The 21577-nt window shown below is 63.6% G+C and overlaps 2 protein-coding genes across 2 annotated transcripts; one reads left to right on the plus strand and one right to left on the minus strand.

Annotated features, from left to right (window-relative positions):
• Window positions 1–7771: 7771 nt before the first annotated feature.
• On the plus strand, window positions 7772–10347 carry DLX4 (distal-less homeobox 4). The gene is made up of 3 exons (XM_059489102.1): window positions 7772–8033; window positions 8749–8942; window positions 10093–10347. Exons 1-3 carry the CDS (start codon window positions 7772–7774, stop codon window positions 10345–10347), a joined length of 711 nt encoding a protein of 236 aa, XP_059345085.1.
• A 4775-nt stretch (window positions 10348–15122) lies between these two features.
• Window positions 15123–20932, minus strand: DLX3 (distal-less homeobox 3). The gene is made up of 3 exons (XM_059489100.1): window positions 20466–20932; window positions 19272–19462; window positions 15123–16337 (listed from the first exon to the last, which is right to left on the minus strand). The coding sequence occupies exons 1-3, from the start codon at window positions 20782–20784 to the stop codon at window positions 16014–16016; spliced, it is 834 nt and encodes a 277-aa protein (XP_059345083.1). The 5' UTR covers window positions 20785–20932; the 3' UTR covers window positions 15123–16013.
• Between the last annotated feature and the right edge of the window lie 645 nt (window positions 20933–21577).

The raw sequence follows: 21577 nt of genomic DNA on the forward strand, positions 1-21577 counted from the left end.
ATGGAAAAGATGGAGAGGGGATGGAAAACATGGAAAGGGGATGGAAAAGATGGAGAGGGATTGGAAAAGATGGAAAGGGAATGGAAAGGATGGAAAGGGATTGGAAAAGATGGAAAGGGATTGGAAAAGATGGAAAGGGGATGGAAAAGATGGAAAGGGGATGGAAAAGATGGAAAGGGGATGGAAAAGATGGAAAGAGGGCACTGGGTCCTGCCGCATCCGCAGCTGGAGCTGAGCTCAGCCAGGGAACGGGGACAGGGACAGGGACAAGGACAGGAACAGGGATGGGACAGGGACAGGGATGGGACAGGGACAGGGACAGGGACAGGGACAGGGACAGGGACAGGGACAGGGATGGGACAGGGACAGGGATGGGACAGGGATGGGACAGGGATGGGACAGGGATGGGACAAGGACAGGGATAGGGATGGGACAGGGACAGGGACAGGGGACACCCTGCCCTGGGTGACTGGGACACACTGGGAGAGCTCTGGCCCCACCGGGGGATGCTCTGGAGCTATTGTGGGGTCACCCCTGCCAAAAGCCCAACCCAACCCTCCCAAACCCCCCGGGTGACCCGGCCCGGGATGGAGCCAAAGCCGCAGGGTGGGAACAAAGCGGGGTGAAACGGGAGCCCCGGAGGGCCCGGCCGCGTCCAGGTGCGATCCCAACGCTCAGGAGACGAAAGCTCGGCCTGGGACGTTCAAAGGGAGTCCTGGACACGGCCCCGCTCCCCGGCTTTGTGCCCGCCGGGGTTGGGTTACGGGGAAAGCTCCTCCGCGGGTGGATTAAGGAATTCCAGCCCCGTTCAGGGCCCGCTGAAGCACAAATAACTCGGGAGCTGCAGAGAGCGGGAGGGGCGGGGGGCGCTCAATGGATCCGGCGCCTGCCGGATGGGAGGCTGGAATTCGGGGGGCCGTGAGGAGCGGTGGGATTTGCCCTCACACCTGGGATCCTCGGCCTCAACCCGGGAGTTCTGGCCCGGGTGAGGGTGGCAGGGTGGCAGCGGGGAGTTCGTGTGTCACCTGTGCTCCCAGGGGCAGGAAAAACCATCACAGGGGCAGGAAAAACCATCACAGGGACGGGAAAAGCCATCACAGGGACGAGAAAAGCCATCACGGGGACAGGAAAAACCATCACAGGGACGAGAAAAGCCATCACGGGGACAGGAAAAACCATCACAGGGGCAGGAAAAACCATCACAGGGACAGAAAAGCCAACACAGGGACAGGAAAAACCATCACAGGGACAGGAAAAGCCATCACAGGGACGGGAAAAACCATCACAGGGGCAGGAAAAACCATCACGGGGACAGGAAAAACCATCAGAGGGACGGGGAAAACCATCACAGGGACAGAAAAGCCATCACAGGGACGGGAAAAACCATCACAGGGACAGAAAAGCCATCACAGGGACAGGAAAAACCATGAGAGGGACGGGGAAAACCATCACAGGGACAGGAAAAACCATCACAGGGACAGGAAAAACCATCACAGGGACGGGAAAAACCATCACAGGGACGGGAAAAACCATCACAGGGACGGGAAAAACCATCACAGGGACAGAAAAGCCATCAGGCGCTGCGGGTGGGGCTGGGGATGCGGGACCGGCCGGTCCTGCCCGCCTCTGGGAGCGGTGTCCCGGTGCCGCAGCGCCCCGGTGATGTCGCATCCCTCCGGGCAGGTCCCCTGGGCCCTCCCGGCCGTGCCCGGGGGCGCTTGGGCACCCAGGAGCCGTCGGGGTGGCAGCGCCCGTGCCCGCCCCGGTCCCCCGGGAGACTCCTGGGCGCCTCTTAATGGCACCGTAATGACACCGGCCCCGTCCGTCCGTCCGTCCGTCCCTCCCCTCCTCCCTGCCGGGCTGCCCGGGATGGAAATGCCCCGCGCGTGCTGCCGGGATCGTCACCGCCGCTAATGAGCCCCTGCGAGCCGGGGCGTGGGGACACGGCGGTGACACTGCCCCGACCGGCCCGGGCTGGCCCCGGGGCCCGGCTCCGCTCGGTGCCTGCGGGCGTCGGGGACACGGCTGTCACCGGCCGGAGAGAGGGGTGACCTGGGTGTGGGGGTGGCCCTGTGCTGGCTGCGAGCTCCTGATGTCGCGCTGTGAGCCATGGCAGTGCCACCATGATGGCCGTGGCAGTGCCACCATGCCGGACCTGGCAGTGCCACCGTGCTGGACCTGGCAGTGCCACCGTGCTGGCCGTGGCAATGTCACTATGCCATCCCTGGCAGTGCCACCGTGCCAGCCATGCCACGGTCGCTGTACCGACTGTGGCAGTGCCACCGTGCCAGACATGGCAGTGCCACCGTGCCAGCCCTGGCAGTGTCACCACGCAGGCCAGGGGCTTTCCCGAGCTTGTCCCGTGCGGGATCTGCGGGAAACGAGCGCTCCTCCCCGTCCCCGTCCCTGTCCCTGTCCCTGTCCCTGTCCCTGTCCCATCCCTGTCCCTGTCCCATCCCCGTCCCTGTCCCATCCCTGTCCCTGTCCCATCCCTGTCCCTGTCCCTGTCCCATCCCTGTCCCTGTCCCTGTCCCTGTCCCTGTCCCTGTCCCTGTCCCTGTCCCATCCCTGTTCCATCCCTGTCCCATCCCTGTCCCTGTCCCTGTCCCTGTCCCCCTCCCCTCTGCAGCAGGGACAGCCCGGGATGAGCTCCGGGGCGCTCCCACCCCCGGATCCGGGGTCTGTCCCCTCCCCGCTCCTCTCCGGGGCAAATCCCACCCGGGATCTCCGCCGGAGGGAGCTCGGGAATTCGGCCCCAGAGGCTCCGAGAATTCCTCGTGCCCGGCACTAAAAAACCCCAGCCAAAAAACCAGAAACGGCACGAGGAGAGGAACAATTTCCTGCACCGCTAATTGTCCCTCTGTTAATTAACGAGAGTGTGGGGGCGCTGATTAGGATCTCCCCAAAGCCACAGGGCCTGGCTGGGGACAGCGGTGACCACACGGGGCTGAGCCTGGATGGGGACAGGAGGGGGTCCTGGCATTGGGGATTGAGATTTGGGATTGGGGAACTGAGATTTGGGGTTGGGGATTGAGATTTGGGATTGGGGAACTGAGATTTGGGATGGGGAACTGAGATTTGGGATTGGGGAATTGAGATTTGAGGTGGGGAACTGAGATTTGGGATGGGGAACTGTGATTTGGGATGGGGAACTGAGATTTGGGATTGGGCAATTGAGATTTGGGGTTTGGGAGTTGAGATTTGGCATTGGAGAATTGAAATTTCGGGTTGGGGAATTGAGATTTGGGATTGGGGAACTGAGATTTGGGATTGGGGAATTGAGATTTGAGGTGGGGGAGTTGAGATCTGGGATTGGGCAATTGAGATTTGGGGTTTGGGAGTTGAGATTTGGCATTGGAGAATTGAAATTTCGGGTTGGGGAACTGAGATTTGGGATTTGGGAGTTGAGATTTGGGATTTGGGAGTTGAGATCTGGAGGACATTTGGCCGGGATGGGGAGAGACTCCCCCGGGGCTGGGCCTCGGCCCCATTGGCCGGGAATGGAACAGCCGGGAATGGCCGGGAATGGCCGGGAATGACAGAATTGTCACCTCTGCCTTTATGTGTCGGCAAAGCCCCATTTGCTCCTCTCCAAACAGGAATTTAGGAATTCTCCCCACTCATCCATCCATCCATCCATCCATCCATCCATCCATCCATCCATCCATCCATCCACCCATCGCAGCAGGGATGGAATTCCAGGGGTGATTTCCCCCCAGGCCATTTCTCGTTGTTGTTTCCCCCAGGTCCCTTTTGATGCCTTTGCTTTCCAGTCCCCGGGAAAATCAAACCCAGATCGGCGTCCTGGAAAATATTTGGAGGTTCTGAAGCAAAATATCGGCTCTGGGAGGGGGAGAGGGAGGGGAGCAGCGCTGGGTTTGAGGTTTTGGTCGCATCTCTGTGGTTCCATCCCAGCTCCGAGCAGGGCTGGGCAGGGGAGGGAGCCCGGGCGCTGTGGGGTTCTGGCCGCGGCTGTGGGGTTGTGCTGGTGGGGAAATGCTGATTTGCACCCCTGGGTGGGGATTTATGACGCTGCAGATCCGCTGGGAATGGGGAGCAGAGCTCCTGGTGCAAACCGGGGTTCACCTTCCCCTGCCCATCCAGGTTCTGCAGCCGCTTTTTGAGCCTCTTTTGGCAGAAAAATTTCAAATCCTGGCCTTGTTGGAGCTTTGAAAATAAAGAGCGTGGGGAGGGAATCAGCGCGAGCTTTGCTTTCCCTCGTGTCCCTGTGCGAGTGTCCGGCCCCCGCTGTGACATCGCTGTCACCTCCCACGTGCTGTGTCCCCTGGGGCCACCTCTGCGCCATCGGGTCACCTCCGGACGCGATTCAGGGCGGGGGGGAGCAGCCCCTGGGTGCTCGGGGGGTGTTCGGTGCCATCCAGGGGCACAAACCCGGCTCGCTGGGGCAGGGCCGGCCCCGTCCCTGCACGTCCCCCGCTCCCAGGGGACGCTCCCCTCCATCCCCTCACCCTGCCCGGCTTCTCCCGGTGCCGAGACGCCCCAAAAGCCGGGGGCCCCGCCGGGGGGGAGCCCAGCTGGAGCTGCAGCGTCTCCCCGGGCGCCCCGGGACCATTCCCGGCTGCGATAGCGCGGCTGCTCGGCGGTGGCAGCGCGGGCGTGTGGGAGGGCAGACGCCAGGCTGTCTGCTCCCACTCCGCTGGGCTTGTTATTAACTTCTCCTTGGGCTGCCATTAACCCAGAATTCCTGCTCCTGGCTCCAGGCTTTCCCCGCGCCGCTCTATCTGCAGCCTAATTACAGCTGTTGGGATCTCCCTTTATCTCGGGGGATCTTTGGGGTTGGTTACCTGGCACACGCGTTCCCGGCCCCCCCTGCTCGCACGCCCATCCCTGCTTTCCCCTTTAATCCTCGCTGCTTTCATCAGGACGGCAACAGCGCGGCCGTGCCCGGCTGGATCCGCATCCCGCGGCTCTCGGGAGCATCCCCGGCCCGGTGGCCGCGTTATCCCCGCGTGTCCCGGCGTGTGCCGGCACCTTCCGCCCCGCCACCGAGGCTCGGCCTTGGCTCCGAGCGCCGCCGTGATTTATTTTGTTAATTCAGCGCGGATTGAGTCGATGTGTTTGTCTTGGCAGCTCCGAGACCAAACTGCGCTCTGACAGCCTGGCAGCCCCTGCTGACACCCACCGGGCTGGCACCCGAGCCGGCCGTGCCCCGTGCCCACATCTGGGCTGGAACACTTCCAAAATCAGCCCCGGTGTGAGCGGGGGCTCTGCACTGCCCGGGGGTCGGTGCAGGAGTTTTCTCCCTGCTCCTGAAGGGGTTTGGAGCCGGTGGCGCTTGCCTGTCCCCTGCCCTTGTCCCCAATCCACCCTGGGGCTGAGATTGGCACCTTCAGAGCCCCGACCCAGGGGATGAGGAGGATGAGGAGGATGAGGATGGTGTCACCACTGTTCCCCTGGGCTTCCCCTGGGCTGCCCTTTCTCGTGGGTCCCCCCTGGAGATCCCTAAATTGGATGGGATGGGATGGGATGGGATGGGATGGGATGGGATGGGATGGGATGGGATGGGATGGGATGGGGTGGGATGGGATGGGATGGGATGGGATGGGATGGGGTGGGATGGGGTGGGATGGGATGGGATGGGATGGAATCAAAGGGATCAATGGAGTGGGATTGGGATCAATGGGTTGGGATGGGATCAATGGGATCAATGGGATCAATGGGATCAATGGGATCAATGGAATCAATGGGATCAATGGGATGGGGAGGGGTCCCATCCCTCCTCCCACCCCTGCTGGAACACAGCTGTGCCCCTTCACCCCAGCAGGGAATGGACCCCTGGGTGTCCCCCCTGCTCCTGCCATCTTGTCCCCAAACAGCCCTGGGGACACCGTCCTGCAGCACCTGGCACAGGAGCCTCGGTTCCCTGCTTTAGGCTGGACATTTTGTGGTACATTTATTAATTTGGGGTATTTCTTCCACCTACCTCTCAGCTCAGGGGTGCGAAAGCACGAGGGGCTGGGGAGGGGGCCTGTGTCCCCCCGGATCCATCTCTGGGACATCTATTGGATCCCCCACGTGGAGGGGGATGCCACCCCAGCCCAGCACCCCCTTTGTGCCCCCCAGCGCCGGGTGAGGAGCCGGGAGGGAGCGGGGCCGGCGGGAGCTGATCCCGGCAAGCCGGCACCCGCCCCGCAGCCGGTGGGGCTGAGTCACCGGGGAAAGTGTGGAGCGGGATAAAGGCAGATCAGGGGAGCTTCCCTTGCCTTCTCTGAGCTTCCCTGAGCTTCCTGAGCTTCCCTGAGCTTCTCTGAGCTCCCTGAGCTTCCCTGAGCTTCCCTGAGCTTCTCTTGCCTTCCCTGAGCTCCCTGAGCTTCCTGAGCTTCCTGAGCTTCCCTTGCCTTCCCTGAGCTTCCCTGCCCTTCCCTGCCCTTCCCTGAGCTCCCTGAGCTTCCTGAGCTTCCCTGAGCTTCTCTGAGCTCCCTGAGCTTCCCTTGCCTTCCCTTCCCTTGCCTTGCCTTGCCTTGCCTTGCCTTGCCTTGCCTTGCCTTGCCTTGCCTTGCCTTGCCTTGCCTTGCCTTCCCTTCCCTTCCCTTCCCTTCCCTTCCCTTCCCTTCCCTTCCCTTCCCTTCCCTTCCCTTCCCTTCCCTTCCCTTCCCTTCCCTTCCCTTCCCTTCCCTTCCCTTCCCTTCCCTGCCCTGCCCTGCCCTGCCCTGCCCTCCGCTCCTCGCCCTCGCTGCCCCTGGGCCAGGGCTGCAAACATCTGGAATTCTCCTTTGGAATTCTCCTCTGGAATTCTCCTCCACTCCCCCTTTGGCCTGGTTGGCCTCGGGTACATCCCCTGTTGGTCACCTGAGTTTTGCGGCCCCCCGAGGGTTCTCCCCGTACCCCAGTTTGAGGCCGTTGTGGGGTTTGGAGCCCGCCTGGTCCCTGGGGGTCACCGCGGGCACAGCTCCGTGCTGGGACAGGGACAGGCAGGGACGCGGCCATGGCCCCGGGTGTCACCAGGGCTGCGCTGGGGACGCGGGGCAGCAGCGGAGGGCGAGGCCGGGCTGTCCCCGAGCGCGGGCAGGACTCGCTCCCCGCGTGTCCCGGGGCTGGGTTATTTACACCGGAGCGCTGCCTCCGAGCCGGGGCCGCACGGAGACGCGGCCGGGAGCGGCCTGAGGGAGCGCTGGGGACAGGGCACCGTCCCCGCCGCTGTCACCGCTCCCGCGGGGCCGTTCCTGCCGCCCCGGCAGGGGGACGGCGCTGCCTTCCCGCAGCGTCACCCCGCCGTCCCCAAAGCCGTCCCTCCCGGCCCGTGACCTCCGTTGTCACCGGGTGACAGGGAAGGGGCACCGGGGGTGGCTCGGGAGGTGCCACCCCGGCCTGGCATCCCCGGAGCGCGGGTCCGGCCCCGCCGTGTCCCCCCGTCCCCAGAGCCGCCCCCGTGTCCCCCGGGGGTTCCTGAGAGGGGGTGACGCCCCCACCCCCTCAAATCCCTGCCCGAGGGTCACCCCCAGCCCCGGGGACACCGGAGGGACGCTGAAGGGGTGTCAGGGTGTCCCCAAGCCCAGGGAGGGGTCACGGTGACACAAAGGGGGGGTGGCCTCAAAGGGGGTCCCGCACACGGGGGGGGTGGGCACGGGGTGAAGGGGGTGCCCCAGCGCGTGACGTCACTGCGGGGGCGGGGCTGGGCGGGGCGTTCGGGGCATCCCCGGGGCCGCGGCTGCTGGAGCCGTCGGGGGGCGGCGGGGGCTCGGCTCGGCTCGGCTCGGCTCGGCTGTGCCTCGGGGGCTCCGGGCACTGCCCGGCCCGGCCCGGCCGGACCATGACCATGAGCTCGATGGCCGAGACCCTGCTGGGCTCCGACCCCTCCAAAGCCGCGTTCCTGGAGCTCGGGGCCCCCCAGCATTACCCCCTGCACGGCCCCCCCCAGCACGACCCCCCGCCCTTCTCCTCCTACGGCCGCCCCGGGCCCTTCCCGTACCCCGGCGCTGCTGCCCCGCCGCCCCACGGGGGTCCCTACATTCCCTATGGGCCCCCCAGCGCCCCGCACGGCCCAGCCCCCGAGGCCAGGCTGCAGGACACAGGTAAGGGGGGCACGGGGGGCAAGGGGGGCGCGGACCCGCCCCGGGCACCCTCGGGCCGGGAGAGCCGGGATGGGGCCGGGATGGAGCCGGGATGGAGCCGGGATGGAGCCGGGATGGGGCCGGGATGGAGCCGGGATGGAGCCGGGATGGAGCCGGGATGGGGCCGGGATGGGGCCGGGATGGAGCCGGGATGGAGCCGGGATGGGGCCGGGATGGAACCGGGATGGGGCCGTCGGAAGCGCTCCGGGGCCGGGCCGGGCCGGGCTCGCTGCGGGGTCCTGGGGGGTCCATCCTGGTGCCCCTCCATCCCCGGGGGGCTCCTCATGGCCCCCCCAGAGGGCACAGGCCGAGGCCCGTGTCCCACGTGCTGCTGGACCTGGATGGTGGCATTGCCTGAGCGCTCCCATCTTCCTCCTCCTCCTCCTCCTCTCCTTTTGCTTTCCTCGGGGTTTAAACACCAGAGAGGAGCAGCTCCCCCCACTGATCCCCTCCCTTCCACAGACACCCCCTGGTAGCCACGGGGATGATTTGGGGCAGCTTTGGGATGGTCTGGGATGGTCTGGGATGGTTTGGGGTGGTTTGGAATAGATTGAGGTAGTTTGGGGTGGTTTGGGATGATTTTGGAGTGGTTTGGGGTGGTTTTGGGGTGGTTTAGAGTGGTTTTTTAGCCTCTTCTAGTATCTGATGGCCCGTGGCTCCTCTCTCCCCTCCGCAGAGGCCGAGAAGCCTCCGGCCGTGTCCGGCGGGGACCCGCGGCTCGGCGGGAAGGGGAAGAAGCTGCGCAAGCCCCGCACCATCTACTCGAGCGCGCAGCTGCAGGCGCTGAACCAGCGCTTCCAGCAGACGCAGTACCTGGCGCTGCCCGAGCGCGCCGAGCTGGCGGCACAGCTGGGGCTCACCCAGACCCAGGTACGGCCCGGGGCCGGTACCGACACCGGGACAGCCCCGGGATGCGCCGTGTGCCCACCGGGGCCGGCCATGCCCACCGGGACCCGCTGTGTGCCCACAGGGACGCTCCATGTGCCCACCGGGACACACTGTGTGCCCACCGGGACCCTCTGTGTGCCCACCGGGACACGCTGTGTGCCCACCGGGATGTGCTGTGTGCCCACCGGGGCCGGCCATGCCCACTGGGACCCGCTGTGTGCCCACCGGCCTGCACTGTGTGCCCACCGGGACACTCCGTGTGCCCACCGGGGTCAGCCGTGCCCACTGGGACCCACTGTGTGCCCACCGGCCTGCACTGTGTGCCCACCGGGATGTGCTGTATGCCCACCGGGGCCGACCATGCCCACCGGGACGCGCTGTGTGCCCACCGGGACCCTCCGTGTGCCCACCGGGACACGCTGTGTGCCCACCGGGACCCTCTGTGTGCCCACCGGGACGCGCTGTGTGCCCACCGGGACCCTCCGTGTGCCCACCGGGACACGCTGTGTGCCCACCGGGCCGCTCCGTGCGCCCACCGGGGCCGGCGCCGTGCCCGGCTGGAAGCGAGCCGAGCCGAGCCGTGCCGCGGCGGGGCAGCTGGCGCCGGTGGGCCCGCAGGGCTCGGGTTTGGGGCGCCCCTGGCCGCACCTCCCAGCGGCAGCGGGACTTTCCCAGCCCCGGAGCCTGGCTGGCGGCCCGGCCGTGCCCGGCGCTGGGCGGCCCCGGGCCGCGGGACGGGGCGAGTGGGTTTTTGAAGGCGATGGGGAGAGACAGGCAGGCGGCAGCGGTGCAGCCCCGGAGCCAGGGGCGAAGCGAGCTCATAAAGCCGGGGAAGAGGAGACAAGTGGGAACCTGCCGGCAGCGCGGGGGGGACCGCGGGAGGAATGAGCAGGGCCCGGCCCAGCCCCGGCACCGGCTCCCGGCGGGGACCGGGGGCGCTCCCGGGGCCTCTCCCCGGCATCTCCCCCCGCCACGGAGGTGCCTTGTGAAGGGTTGGGGTCCCACCCCGCTCCGTGCCCCAGACCCCGCGGGAATGGGGTCGGGGGGCCGGGGGGGTCTGCGATGGTTAAACGTGGGGGGTTTAGGGGTGTCGGCCCCTTCCTCCCCCCTCACCCCCTGTCTGTGCCCGCAGGTGAAGATCTGGTTCCAGAACAAGCGCTCCAAGTACAAGAAGATCCTGAAGCAGGGCCCGGCTGGCGCCGAGGGGGAGCAGACCCCGCTCGGCGTCCCCGCCCTGTCCCCCTGCTCCCCGGGGCTGCCCCCGCTCTGGGACCTCCCCGCGCCCGCCAAGGGCCCCCCGCTGCCCCCCGGGGGCTTCATCAGCACCTTCGGGGCCTGGTACCAGCCCCACCCGCAGGACGCCATCCCCAGGGCCCCCATGATGTGACACCGCCGCCGCTCCAGCGCCACCGCGTCCGGAGGGACGGCGAGGGACAATGAGGGACACTGAGAGACGCTGAGGGACACCGAGGGACACTGAGGGACATCGAGGGACACCGAGGGGACGCTCTGCCGCTGCCCCCCCGCGGGACTGAGAGCCCAGCGAAGCCCGAATGGAGGAGGAGGAAGAGGAGGAGGAAGGTGACAAGGACGGGCAGGACACGGGCATGTCCTGCTCTGTCACACTCTGCAGTGACCCCGCGCCATCCCAGCGGGACAGGACTCGGCCCAGGGTCCCCCCAGTCATGGACAGGGGGCAGGGGGACCCCAGGAGGGGCAGGGGGACCCCAGGAGGGGTTGAGGAATCCCGGCCCCCCCCCCCCTCGCCCCGGCCTGGATTTATTTATGAACTCTGTGGGTTTTGGTTGTGCCCCGTTTATAAACAGGCTGAGCATGGGTTGGTTCTGCCCCTCCGCACTTTGGGGCGCCCCTGCTTTTGGGGAGACGCTTCCATCCAGAGCCTGGGGGTCCCCAGTCCCTGGGGAAGCAGCCAGAGGGGCTGGGGGTGCAGGGTTGGGGCTGGGGCTGTGTGTCCCCAACATCTGCCCGAAATGGAGCCCAGTTACAGGAACTGTGGGTTGGGGGCTCATGAGGCACTCCCAGCCCCTCCTGCGGGGATTTTGGGGCAGTTTGGAGCTGTCAGAGCTGTCTCCCCAAGCAGGGGTGGCACTGGGAGGGCAGGGGGACACGGGCCAGGCTGGGGACCCCAGCTGAGCCCAGGTCCCCGCCCGGTGACCCCACAGGGGCCAGGAGGGTGTTTGGGACCAGGGGGGGATTTCCCTCTGAGGGTTCAACTCTGTGCTTCCAGAGGCCAGAACCCGGCTGGAAATAAATCCTTGTCGTTTCCCTGCCTCTCCATGTGGTTGTTTCCCCCTTTTCCCAACCCTGCTCCGTGTCTGTGCCTGAGGTGGGGGCCAGACCCCGCTGGGGCTCCCCTGGCTGAGGGGCAGCAGCTCCTGCTCCCCGGCACCTCTGATCCTGGTTCCTGATATGGCCATTCCATTATCCTGCTTCCTGAAATTCCCACTCCGTGATCCTGACTCCTGGTATCGCCATGCCGTGATCCTGGTTCTTGATATTCCCATTCCACGATGCTGACCCCTGATATTCCCACTCTGTGATCCTGGCTCCTGATATTCCCATTCCGTGATCCTGGTTCTTGCTATTCCTATTCCATGACCCCGATCCGGAAATTCCCACCTGTGATCCTGGTTCCTGATATTGCCATTCCATGATCCTAGCCCCCAGTATTCCCACCCGTGATCCTGGTTCCTGATATTGCCATTCCATGATCCTAGCCCCCAGTATTCCCACCCGTGATCCTGGTTCCTGATATTGCCATTCCATGATCGTGGCCCCCAGTATTCCCACCCGTGATCCTGGTTCCTGATATTGCCATTCCATTGTCCTGCTTCCTGAAATTCCCACTCCGTGATCCTGGCCCCTGATATCCCCGCTCTGATCCTGGTTCCCGAAATTCCCACCCCACAATCCTGGTTCCCAATATTCCCACTCTGTGATCCCCTGCTCCAAGGGCCCATTCTTGCCCCCTCCCCAGGAACCGCTCTCCTTTTGCACCTTTTTGCCCCTTTTTGCACCTTTTTGCACCTTCAGGGCCAGGGTTATCCCCAGATCCCACCTGAGGAGTCAGGATCAAGGGCAGGGATCAGGGCTGGGATGGAAATGGGAGCCTGTCCAGGGCTGGTGGCACTGGGGACACCCCTGTCCCCGTTCCTGGGAGCTCTGGTCCCTCAGCTGAGGGCTCTGGGGTGCTGATCCCACGGGATGGGTGTCCCCAGGGTGCTGATCCCATGGTCTAGGTGTCCCCAGGGTGCTGATCCCACGGCTTGGGTGTCCCCAGGGTGCTGATCCCATGGCCTAGGTGTCCCCAGCTGTCCTCAGGGTGCTGATCCCATGGTCTAGGTGTCCCCAGGGTGCTGATCCCACGGGATGGGTGTCCCCAGGGTGCCGATCCCACGGCTTGGGTGTCCCCAGGGTGCCGATCCCATGGCCTAGGTGTCCCCAGCTGTCCTCAGGGTGCTGATCCCATGGCCTAGGTGTCCCCAGGGTGCTGATCCCACGGGATGGGTGTCCCCAGGGTGCCGATCCCATGGCCTAGGTGTCCCCAGCTGTCCCCAAGGTGCAGATCCCATAGCCTAGGTGTCCCCAGCTGTCCCCAAGGTGCAGATCCCAGAGGCTGGATGTCCCAAGGGTGCCGACCCCACGGCTTGGGTGTCCCCAGGGTGCAGATCCCATGGCCTAGGTGTCCCCAGCTGTCCCCACAGGGCTGTGGAGCCCGGGCCTGGCATCCATGGCCAGCCCGCGGTGGGTGATGCTCCCGGTGGGATTTTCCCGGAGGATGGAGCCCACCCTCCCTAGTGAGGATTTAGGGAATGGGGTGGCTTTGGGCGGCGGTGTCACCTCCCTGTGCCCATCAGGACATCCCGGGGTGACGGGGACAGACCCCCCAAGGGCCGGTGCTGAGGTGACAGGGACAGATCCCCTAAAGTGGCAATGCTGTCCCGTTTCCGGGGCTCTCCCGGTTCCCCGCCGGCCCCGTGGCTCCCGCGTGGCTCCGGTGAGCCGAGGCTGGGCCGGGCCCGGCTCCAGGGCTGGGGCTGTCGGGCCGGGCCGTGGGCGGGCGCTGCCCCCGCTCCCGGGGCTGGCACCGGGTGACGCAAGGGCTGCGGGTGTCGCAACGGGGCAGGAGCCGGGAGCGCGCTGGGAGGGCTCTGCTGGGCCCGGGGGGACAGCGGGGCACGGGCACTGCCACCCCGGGACTGGCACACCTGGCACTGTCACACCTGGCATTGTCACACCTGGCACTGCCACCCCTGGCACTGTCACACCTGGCACTGTCACACCTGGCATTGTCACACCTGGCACTGCCATGCCTGGTACTGTCACACCTGGCACTGTCACACCTGTCACTGTCACACCTGGCACTGCCATGCCTGGTACTGTCACACCTGCACTGCCACCCCTGTCACTGTCACACCTGTCACTGTCACACCTGGCATTGTGACCTCTCCAGGTTTGTCCCGGATCCCCCCAGGTTTGTCCCGGGCGTTCCCGGGTTTGTCCCGGACCCCCTCAGGTTTGTCCCTGTGCTCCCCAGGTTTGTCCCGGGCGTTCCCAGGTTTGTCCCTGTGCTCCCCAGGTTTGTCCCTGTGCTCCCCAGGTTTGTCCCGGGCATTCCCGGGTTTGTCCCGGAACTCCCCAGGTTTGTCCCGGGTGTTCCCAGGTTTGTCCCGGGCGTTCCCAGGTTTGTCCCGGACCCCCTCAGGTCTGTCCTGGACCCTCCCAATGTTTGTCCCGGATCCCCTCAGGTTTGTCCCTGTGCTCCCCAGGTTTGTCCCGGGCGTTCCCGGGTTTGTCCCAGAGCTCCCCAGGTTTGTCCCGAATCCCCCCAGGTCTGTCCCGGGCGTTCCCGCGTTTGTCCCAGATCCCCCCAGGTTTGTCCCGCAGCCCCCCAAGGTTTGTCCCGGACCCTCCCAATGTTTGTCCCGGGTGTTCCCGGCTTTGTCCCGGATCCCCCGGCTCTGTCCCGGGCCAGCGCTGTGCAGGCAGCGCTGGGAGCGCCTCTCTCGCCCGGCCGTGGGCAGCGTGGCACCCGGGATTTACATAACCCTGGCTATGTAACCCAACGCCTTCCTGGGGATTTCTTTTTTTTTTTTTCCTCCTCTAAATGAGAAAAAAAAAAAAAAAAAAAAAAAAAAAAAGTTAAATTTAAAAAAATTAAATAAATAAAAACTAAACCGAAACCTCCGAAGCGCCGGTTGGAGCTCCGGGCTCCGGTACCTCCTCGTCCTCCCGTGGGATTGGGAACGGGGATTTGGGGCTGCGGCTTGTGGGGGGACTTGGGGGCGAGGTGGGAGCTTGTCCCTGAGTGGGGACACGTTGGGGACACGTTTGGGGACACATTTGGGGACACGTTTGGGGACACTGAGCGCCAGGAGCCTCCCCAGCGGAACTGAGCGGGGTTTGGGGTCCCGCGGCCATCAGGGGTGATGGAGACCCCAGCCCCGTGACACAGCGAGGGAGACACTGGGGACAGCAGGACAGGGCCACCACAGCCTGGACACCCCTCTGGGGCTCCTGGGGCCAGGGGAGCGCCCCAAACCCGCAGGGAATTTGAGAATCCCACGCGATTTTGGGGACTTTGAGGGCTTGGCTGTCCCCACCTCGGTGTCCCCAAAAGGGACATGGGGGCACAGCAGGCTGGGAGATCACTGGTCCCAGTAAGAAGCACCAGGATCCCGCGGCCGTTTGGGGAATGCTTTGAAAACCAGGGAAAAAAATTCATTTTCCTGCCCCAAATTCCCTGTCAGCAGGACAAAATGGGGTTTGGGGTGAGGCGACACCACCCGGTGCCACCCCGTGCGCAGCTGTCCCCAAAAATGGGGTTTAAATCCGCGTTTCCCAAGGTGGAAAAACCCCAAATGCTGCTCCTCAAAACCTTCCAGAAGCCGGGGGAAAAGCGGAATTTGGAGCTTTAAATTCAGAATTTTTATTAATGAACATTTCCAGCCTGGCTCTGGGTCCCTGGGGAAGGAGCAAAGGACACTCAGGGACACCCGAGGGGGGTTCCCATCAACAGGGGGGGATTTTCCTTAGGAAAAAAAAAGAAAAATTATAGACAAAAAAAAAAAAACCCAAAAAAACCCAAAAAAACAAAAAAACAAAAAACCAAAAAAACAGACCGAAACCAGTTTGGTTTGGAACAACTTTATACAAACGAACCTTATGTACACTCCCTTTTTTTCCCCCCAAAACACCCCTATTTATAGAAGGCAACATAAATAAATCCCCGGGACTGTACAACACTATGAACACTCCTTAAAACGGCACTTTCTGCTTAAAAAAATAGCGTTATTCTCTTAAAAAATAGGAAAGAGCTCGGTTATTTTTTTTTCCTTTAAAATAAGTCGTCGATTTCCTTAAAAAAAGAGGCATTTTCGCCGTTCCTTTACCCACAGCCGGAGGCACAGCCAGAAAACGGAGACGAACACGAGTTTCTCTCTTTGAACAATAACTTAAACCCATTCCTGAACTGCTTAAATATTAAAATATTTCCCTCCCCACATCCCCCCCACACCCGCTACACAATTTTTTATTTAATTTTAAATCACCGCCTTCTGGTCTGAGCACGGTCCCGGGTGATTCCGGCTGGGGTGGGGGGTCCGTGAGCCCCAAAAGCGATTCCGGAGCCGGGGCCAAGCAGCTCCCGCTCCGCTGGCGACAGACACGCCCCTGTCGCGACAGTGGTGACACGGCTCCTCCGGCCCGGCGGGGTCACCGCGGCAGGCAAAGCTCCGGCGAGGAGTGAAGAAGGAGGTGATGGAAAAATTCGCAAATTCAAAAGTCCTGAAGGATTTTCCTGCGCCGGGAGCGGAGGCTTTGCAGCTTTGGGTCCTGAGATGATGAGCGGAGCATTTCTAGGGGTGCTTTTCCTTTGGTTTGCGGCTGGTTTTTTTTTTTTTTTTTTTTTTTTAGGACAAATCAGGAGACAAAAACCAAACCACGGGGATGAGGAAGGGCGGGGGGGGGTGGGGGGAGAAATCCAAAAAAAAAAGGAGGCCAAGGAGTTGTGCAGCGTCTCTGTGCCCGCGGTCAGTACACGGCGCCCGTGCTGGGGGGCCCGGGGGACGGGTGGTGCATTGGGGGCGCCGCCTGGGCCTGGGGGGGTCCGTGGGGGCCGCTGAGGCTCTGGGGGTGGTACCAGGGGTTGTGCTCATCCAGGAACCCCGGGGAGGAGCTGTAGGGCAGCGGCTGCGGCAGCGGGGTCCGGGCGGCGCCGGGGCTGTCCCACACGGGGGACGGAGGAGAGTTGCAGGCCATGGAGTCGCTGTTGTTGGGGCTGTGCTCCAGGGGCACCTCGCCGTTCTTGTAGAGCTTCTTGAACTTGGAGCGCCGGTTCTGGAACCAGATCTTCACCTGCGGGGAGGAGGGGGAAAGGGTCAGAGAGGTGGGAAGGGAGTGAGAACGTGGGATGGGGACAGGGAAAAGGGTCGGGACCTGGCACAGAAATGGGAGGGATGGGATGGGGGGACAGGGAAAAGGGTCAGAGAGGTGGGAAGGGAGTGAGAACGTGGGATGGGGACAGGGAAAAGGGTCAGAACCTGGCACAGGAATGGGAGGGATGGGATAGGAACAGGGAAAAGGGTCAGAGAGGTGGGAAGGGAGTGAGAACGTGGGATGGGGACAGGGGAAAAGGGTCAGAGAGGTGGGAAGGGAGTGAGAACGTGGGATGGGGACAGGGAAAAGGGTCAGGACCTGGCACAGGAATGGGAGGGATGGGATGGGGACAGGGAAAAGAGTCAGAGAGGTGGGAAGGGAGCAGGAGGGTGGGATGGGGACAGGGAAAAGAGTCAGAGAGGTGGGAAGGGAGCAGGAGGGTGGGATGGGGACAGAGAAAAGCCCCAGGAAGGGAATGGGAGGGTGGGATGGGGTCAGAGAGCTGAGAACGCAGCAGGAGGGTGGGATGGGGACAGGGAAAAGGGTCAGAGAGGTGGGAAGGGAATGGGAAGTATGGGTACAGGAAAAAGGGTCAGAACCTGGCACAGAAATGGGAGGCATGGGATAGGAGCAGGGAAAAGGGTCAGGACCTGACAGAAGAATGGGAGGGATGGGATGGGGACAGGGAAAAGAATCAGAGAGCTGGAAAGGGAATGAGAGGGATGGGGGAGAGGGGAGGGGACAGGGATGGCGTGGTTTGGATCATAGGGACACTGGACAAGGGGGTCATGGGCAGCCCAGAAATACAGGAAGGGATATTGGGGTCACAGGGGATTCCCTGGGCACTGGAACCAGCCTGGGACATGGGGGTCAGGGTGACCCCAGAGACACGGGAAGGGACATGGGGGTCAGGGTGACCCCAGAGACACGGGAAGGGACAAGGGGGTCATGGTGACCCCAGAGACACGGGAAGGGACAAGGGGGTCATGGTGACCCCAGAGACACGGGAAGGGACAAGGGGGTGAGGGTGACCCCAGAGACACGGGAAGGGACAAGGGACATGGGGTCAGAGTGACCCCAAAGATATGGGAAGGGACATGGGGATCAGAGTGACCCCGGGCACACTCTGGCACGTAGGAAGGGACAAGGGACACCGGTGGCACATGAGGCGCCACGGGAAGGGACATCATGGGGACCCCACACGGTGCATGGCAGGAAACTCCTGGGGACAGGGGTGTCATGGGACACATGGGATGTCACCCTTGGTGTGAGTGTCACGGAGAACGTGGACACACCATGGACATGGGTACAACATGGACATCCATGGACACATCATGGACACACCATGGACAGGGACATGGACACACCATGGACACACCATGGACAGGGACATGGACACACCATGGACACATCATGGACACACCATGGACAGGGACACGGACACACCATGGACATGGACACACCATGGACATCCATGGACACATCATGGACACACCATGGACAGGGACACGGACACTCCATGGACATGGACACACCATGGACATCCATGGACACACCATGGGCACACCATGGACAGGGACATGGACACTCCATGGACATGGACACACCATGGACATCCATGGACATCCATGGACATCCATGGGCACACCACGGGCACTCCATGGGCACGGACACACATTCATGGACAGGGACAGGGACATTCCATGGACAGTGACATTTCCTGGACAGGCACAGCCCGTGCTCTGGGGACAGCCCCCACGTGCCCCCTCTGGGGTGTCACCGAGCCCCCTCTGGGGACACAGGCGTCACGAGGAGCCCGTCACGCCACTCGCCGGGCGTCGGGAGCGTCCCCGCGCTGGGCGAGGCGGCGCTGGACGCCCTGGGCGAGGGGCGGGGGTGGCGCTGCTTGTCACCCAAACAGGATGTCCCTCTGGGAGCGGGTGACGCGCTCCGTCAGCCCTTTGCCGAGTGGCCCCGATTGCTTCATCGCCCAAGGGAGGAGGAGGAGGAGGAGGAGGAAGGCCAAGGGCGGCACAAGGGCGCCGGCCCCGAGGCAGGGAGGGCACCGCGATGGGGCGCGGGGGAGTCGCGGGCTGCGGGGACAGCGCTGTCCCCACAGAGCCAAGGGGAGGATTTGTTCCCGCGCCAGGCGGGACCCCAAGAACCCCAAGAGGGTTTGGTTGGAAGGCGGGCGGCTCGCGGGAGGAGGAGGAGGAGGAGAAGCCTTTCCCGCACGTCCCGGCTCTTCCAGTCCAGCCTGCAGGGCCACCCCAGCGCTGGGGACACGGGCGGGGAACCGGTCCCCAAATCCCTCCTGTCTGCACGAACCGAGCGGGACGGGGCAGGGGAACCTCGGGAAGTCTGGGCAGGCAGGGAGCCTCGGGACCCTGTTCTGGCAGGATTTGGGGTCAGGAGCCGCTGTGGGGATGGGATGTCCCGAGAGCCCCGTCCCGAGCAGGACTCGGTGCCCCACATTCCTGGGACGGCGGGCGTGCCCTGACCCGGGACTGGCACGGGTGCCAGGCAGGACCAGCCCCAAACCCCAAACCCCAAACCCAGCAGGGAGCTCTGGGATGGGGCCGGCTCCAGAATGGAGTGGGATGAACCCCAAAACTGCCGAGTGGGGCACGCCTGGGGTCCCCTCTCCCTGTGCTGCCTCTCCAGCTTTCCTTCCAATGGGGGAATCCCAGCCCGGTACCCCACAAATCCCAGCAAGGGGGGAGCTCCATCCTTGTGATGAGCCGAGCCCGTCCCAAATCCAGCATTTACAGAGGGGATTTGGGGCGTCGGGGGGAGATTTGGGGTGTCGGGAAGGGGATTTGGTCTGTCGGGGGTGAATTTGGTGCGTCGGGAAGGGGATTTGGGGTGTCGGGGAGGGGATTTGGGGTGTCGGGGGTGGGGGTTCAGCCTCACCTGGGTCTGGGTGAGCCCCAGCTGTGCCGCCAGCTCGGCGCGCTCGGGCAGTGCCAGGTACTGCGCCTTCTGGAAGCGGCGCTGCAGGGCGGCCAGCTGGTAGCTGGAGTAGATGGTGCGGGGCTTGCGGATCTTCTTGGGCTTCCCGTTGACCATCCGCACCTCGGGCTCCGGCTCCTCCTTCACGGACACTGCGGGAGGGCGCGGGTGAGGCGTGAAGGGCTCCCGGGGCTCGGTGTCACCCCCGTCCCCAGCCCGGTGTCCCCCCGCTCGGGGTGCTGGCATCGTCCCGTCCCCTGCCCCTACAACCTCTGGGAGACCCCCGGGACGCGTCCCGGACTCTGCTTCCAGCACGGATCGGTCCCGGTGCGTCCCCGCGGGAACGGCAGAGCCGCCAGCAGGACCTTGTCCCCAAAGCGGGGACACCCGGAGGAGGTCCCTGTCCCCATGGCGGGGACACCCGGAGGGGCACAACCCCATAAAGACCTCGGGGTTAAAACCCACAAAAAGCGGGGTGTTAAAACCCCACAAACTGGGAACACTCTGAGGGGTGAAACGACGCAAAGCTCGAGGGTTAAAACCCCACAAAGCCCAAGGGGTAAAACCCCATAAAGTTCGGGCAGTTTAAACCCCACAAAGCCCAGGGTGTAAAACCCCAGAAAGATCGGGGGGGGGGGTAAAGCCCCATAGATCTCGGGGGGTAAAATCCCGCAAAGATCGGGGGGTTAAAACCCCACAAATCCCAGGGTGTAAAACCCCACAAATCCCGGGCTTTAAAACCCCACAGAGCCCGAGGTGTGAGACCCTACAAGGATCGGGGGAGGTAAAACCCCACAAAGCTCGGGGGGGTAAAACCCCACAAATCCCTGGGGTAAAACCCCACAAAGCTCGGGGGGTAAAACCCCACAAATCCCAGGGGTAAAACCCCACAAAGTTCGAGGGGTTTAAACCCCACAAAGATCGGGGGTAAAACTCCACAAATTTCGGGGGGTAAAACCCCACAAATCCCAGGGTTCAAACCCCCAAAAGCCCAGGATAAAACCCCACAAATCCCAGGGTATAAACCCCACAAATCCCGGTGTTAAAACCCCACAGATCCCAGGGTTCAAACCGCACAGAGGCCCCTCCGGAGCGCCGCGGGAGCAGCGGGGCCGCCCCGTCCCCGGTCCCCCCTGTCCGTCTGTCTGTCCGTACCTGCCTCCTGCGCCGGGAGCTGCTGCTCCCTGAAGTGCCCGTACTGGCGGTACGAGGGGCTGTAGGAATACTCGGATTTGGGCGAGTAGGTGCCCGCGGCCCCGATGCCGTTGAGGTTGAACTGCGGGTAGGGGTAGTGGCCCACGGGCTGCCCGTACGGCTGGCCCGGGTAGAAGTCGTGCTGGCCCGTGTAGTAGCCCAGGTCGGTGACCGAGGACTCGGGCAGGGTGGGAGAGTCCTTGGAGGCTGCATGGCAGCTCAGCGAGCCCGAGAGGTCCGTCAGGATGCTGGAGAGCTTCTTATCGAAAGAGCCGCTCATGGCGGGCAGCGGGGAGGGGGCGGCTGCGGGCCCGCGCCGGGGACCCCCCAACCTGGCGGCCTGGAGCGCCCCGAGCTGGGATCGGCGCTGGGGCTGCGGCTGCTGCTGCTGCTGCTGCTGCTGCTGCCTCCGAGGAGCCACCGAGACACTGTGCCCAAACCTCCGGCCCCGGCCGCCTGCTTAAAGCCTTTAATTAGGGAGCAGGGCAGGGTGGGTGCGCATTCCGATTGGCTCCAGAAATATTGCCTGGGAGGCAAAATAGGCTCCTGCCTCCTCCTGTGTGGGTTTTTTTTTTTTTTTTTTCTCTCTCTTCTTCTTTTTTTTTTTTTTTTTTTTTTTCCTTTCTGTCTCTCAAGAAACAACAAAGAGTGGGTGAAGGAGGGTGAGGGGGTAAATAAAGTGTGCAGGGTCCTGTCTGCAGGAGGGGGGTCCTGGGGACACAGGGGACACTGAGTGGGGCAGGATGGGGCTGTTTACAAGGGGACTTTGGGACTTTTGGAGGATGTTTGGGGGTGTTTGATGTGGGGCAGGGAAGGGGGGATGGGGTTTGGGGCTGGGATGGATCCGTGCTTTAGGGGCTTGTTTGTGGCCTCCCACTTCTCTCCTGCTCCCACCTTCTCCCAGCGGCGTCCCCCAGTCCAACACCACCCCCAGACAGAGCCCCCCGAGGATCCTCCCGTACCCCCAACCCTGCCGCGCTCCCCTCGCGCTGGGGGCACCTCGGAGCAGTGACAAGCGCTGATTTTGGGGGGACACCCCCGGGGCTCTGTGCCCCTCTCCCATCCCCACTCAG

This window comes from Ammospiza nelsoni, chromosome 26 (genome assembly GCF_027579445.1).
Source record: "Ammospiza nelsoni isolate bAmmNel1 chromosome 26, bAmmNel1.pri, whole genome shotgun sequence".
Lineage (NCBI taxonomy): Eukaryota > Metazoa > Chordata > Aves > Passeriformes > Passerellidae > Ammospiza > Ammospiza nelsoni.

Coding starts and splice junctions, on each gene's coding strand:
- DLX4 (XM_059489102.1), top strand. CDS start 7,772: ATGACCATGAGCTCGATGGCCGAGACCCTGCTGGGCTCCGACCCCTCC. Junction 8,034..8,748: donor GGCCAGGCTGCAGGACACAG/GTAAGGGGGGCA, acceptor TCCCCTCCGCAG/AGGCCGAGAAGCCTCCGGCC. Junction 8,943..10,092: donor TGGGGCTCACCCAGACCCAG/GTACGGCCCGGG, acceptor CTGTGCCCGCAG/GTGAAGATCTGGTTCCAGAA.
- DLX3 (XM_059489100.1), bottom strand. CDS start 20,784: ATGAGCGGCTCTTTCGATAAGAAGCTCTCCAGCATCCTGACGGACCTC. Junction 19,463..20,465: donor GCTCCCGGCGCAGGAGGCAG/GTACGGACAGAC, acceptor GCCCTCCCGCAG/TGTCCGTGAAGGAGGAGCCG. Junction 16,338..19,271: donor TGGGGCTCACCCAGACCCAG/GTGAGGCTGAAC, acceptor TCCTCCCCGCAG/GTGAAGATCTGGTTCCAGAA.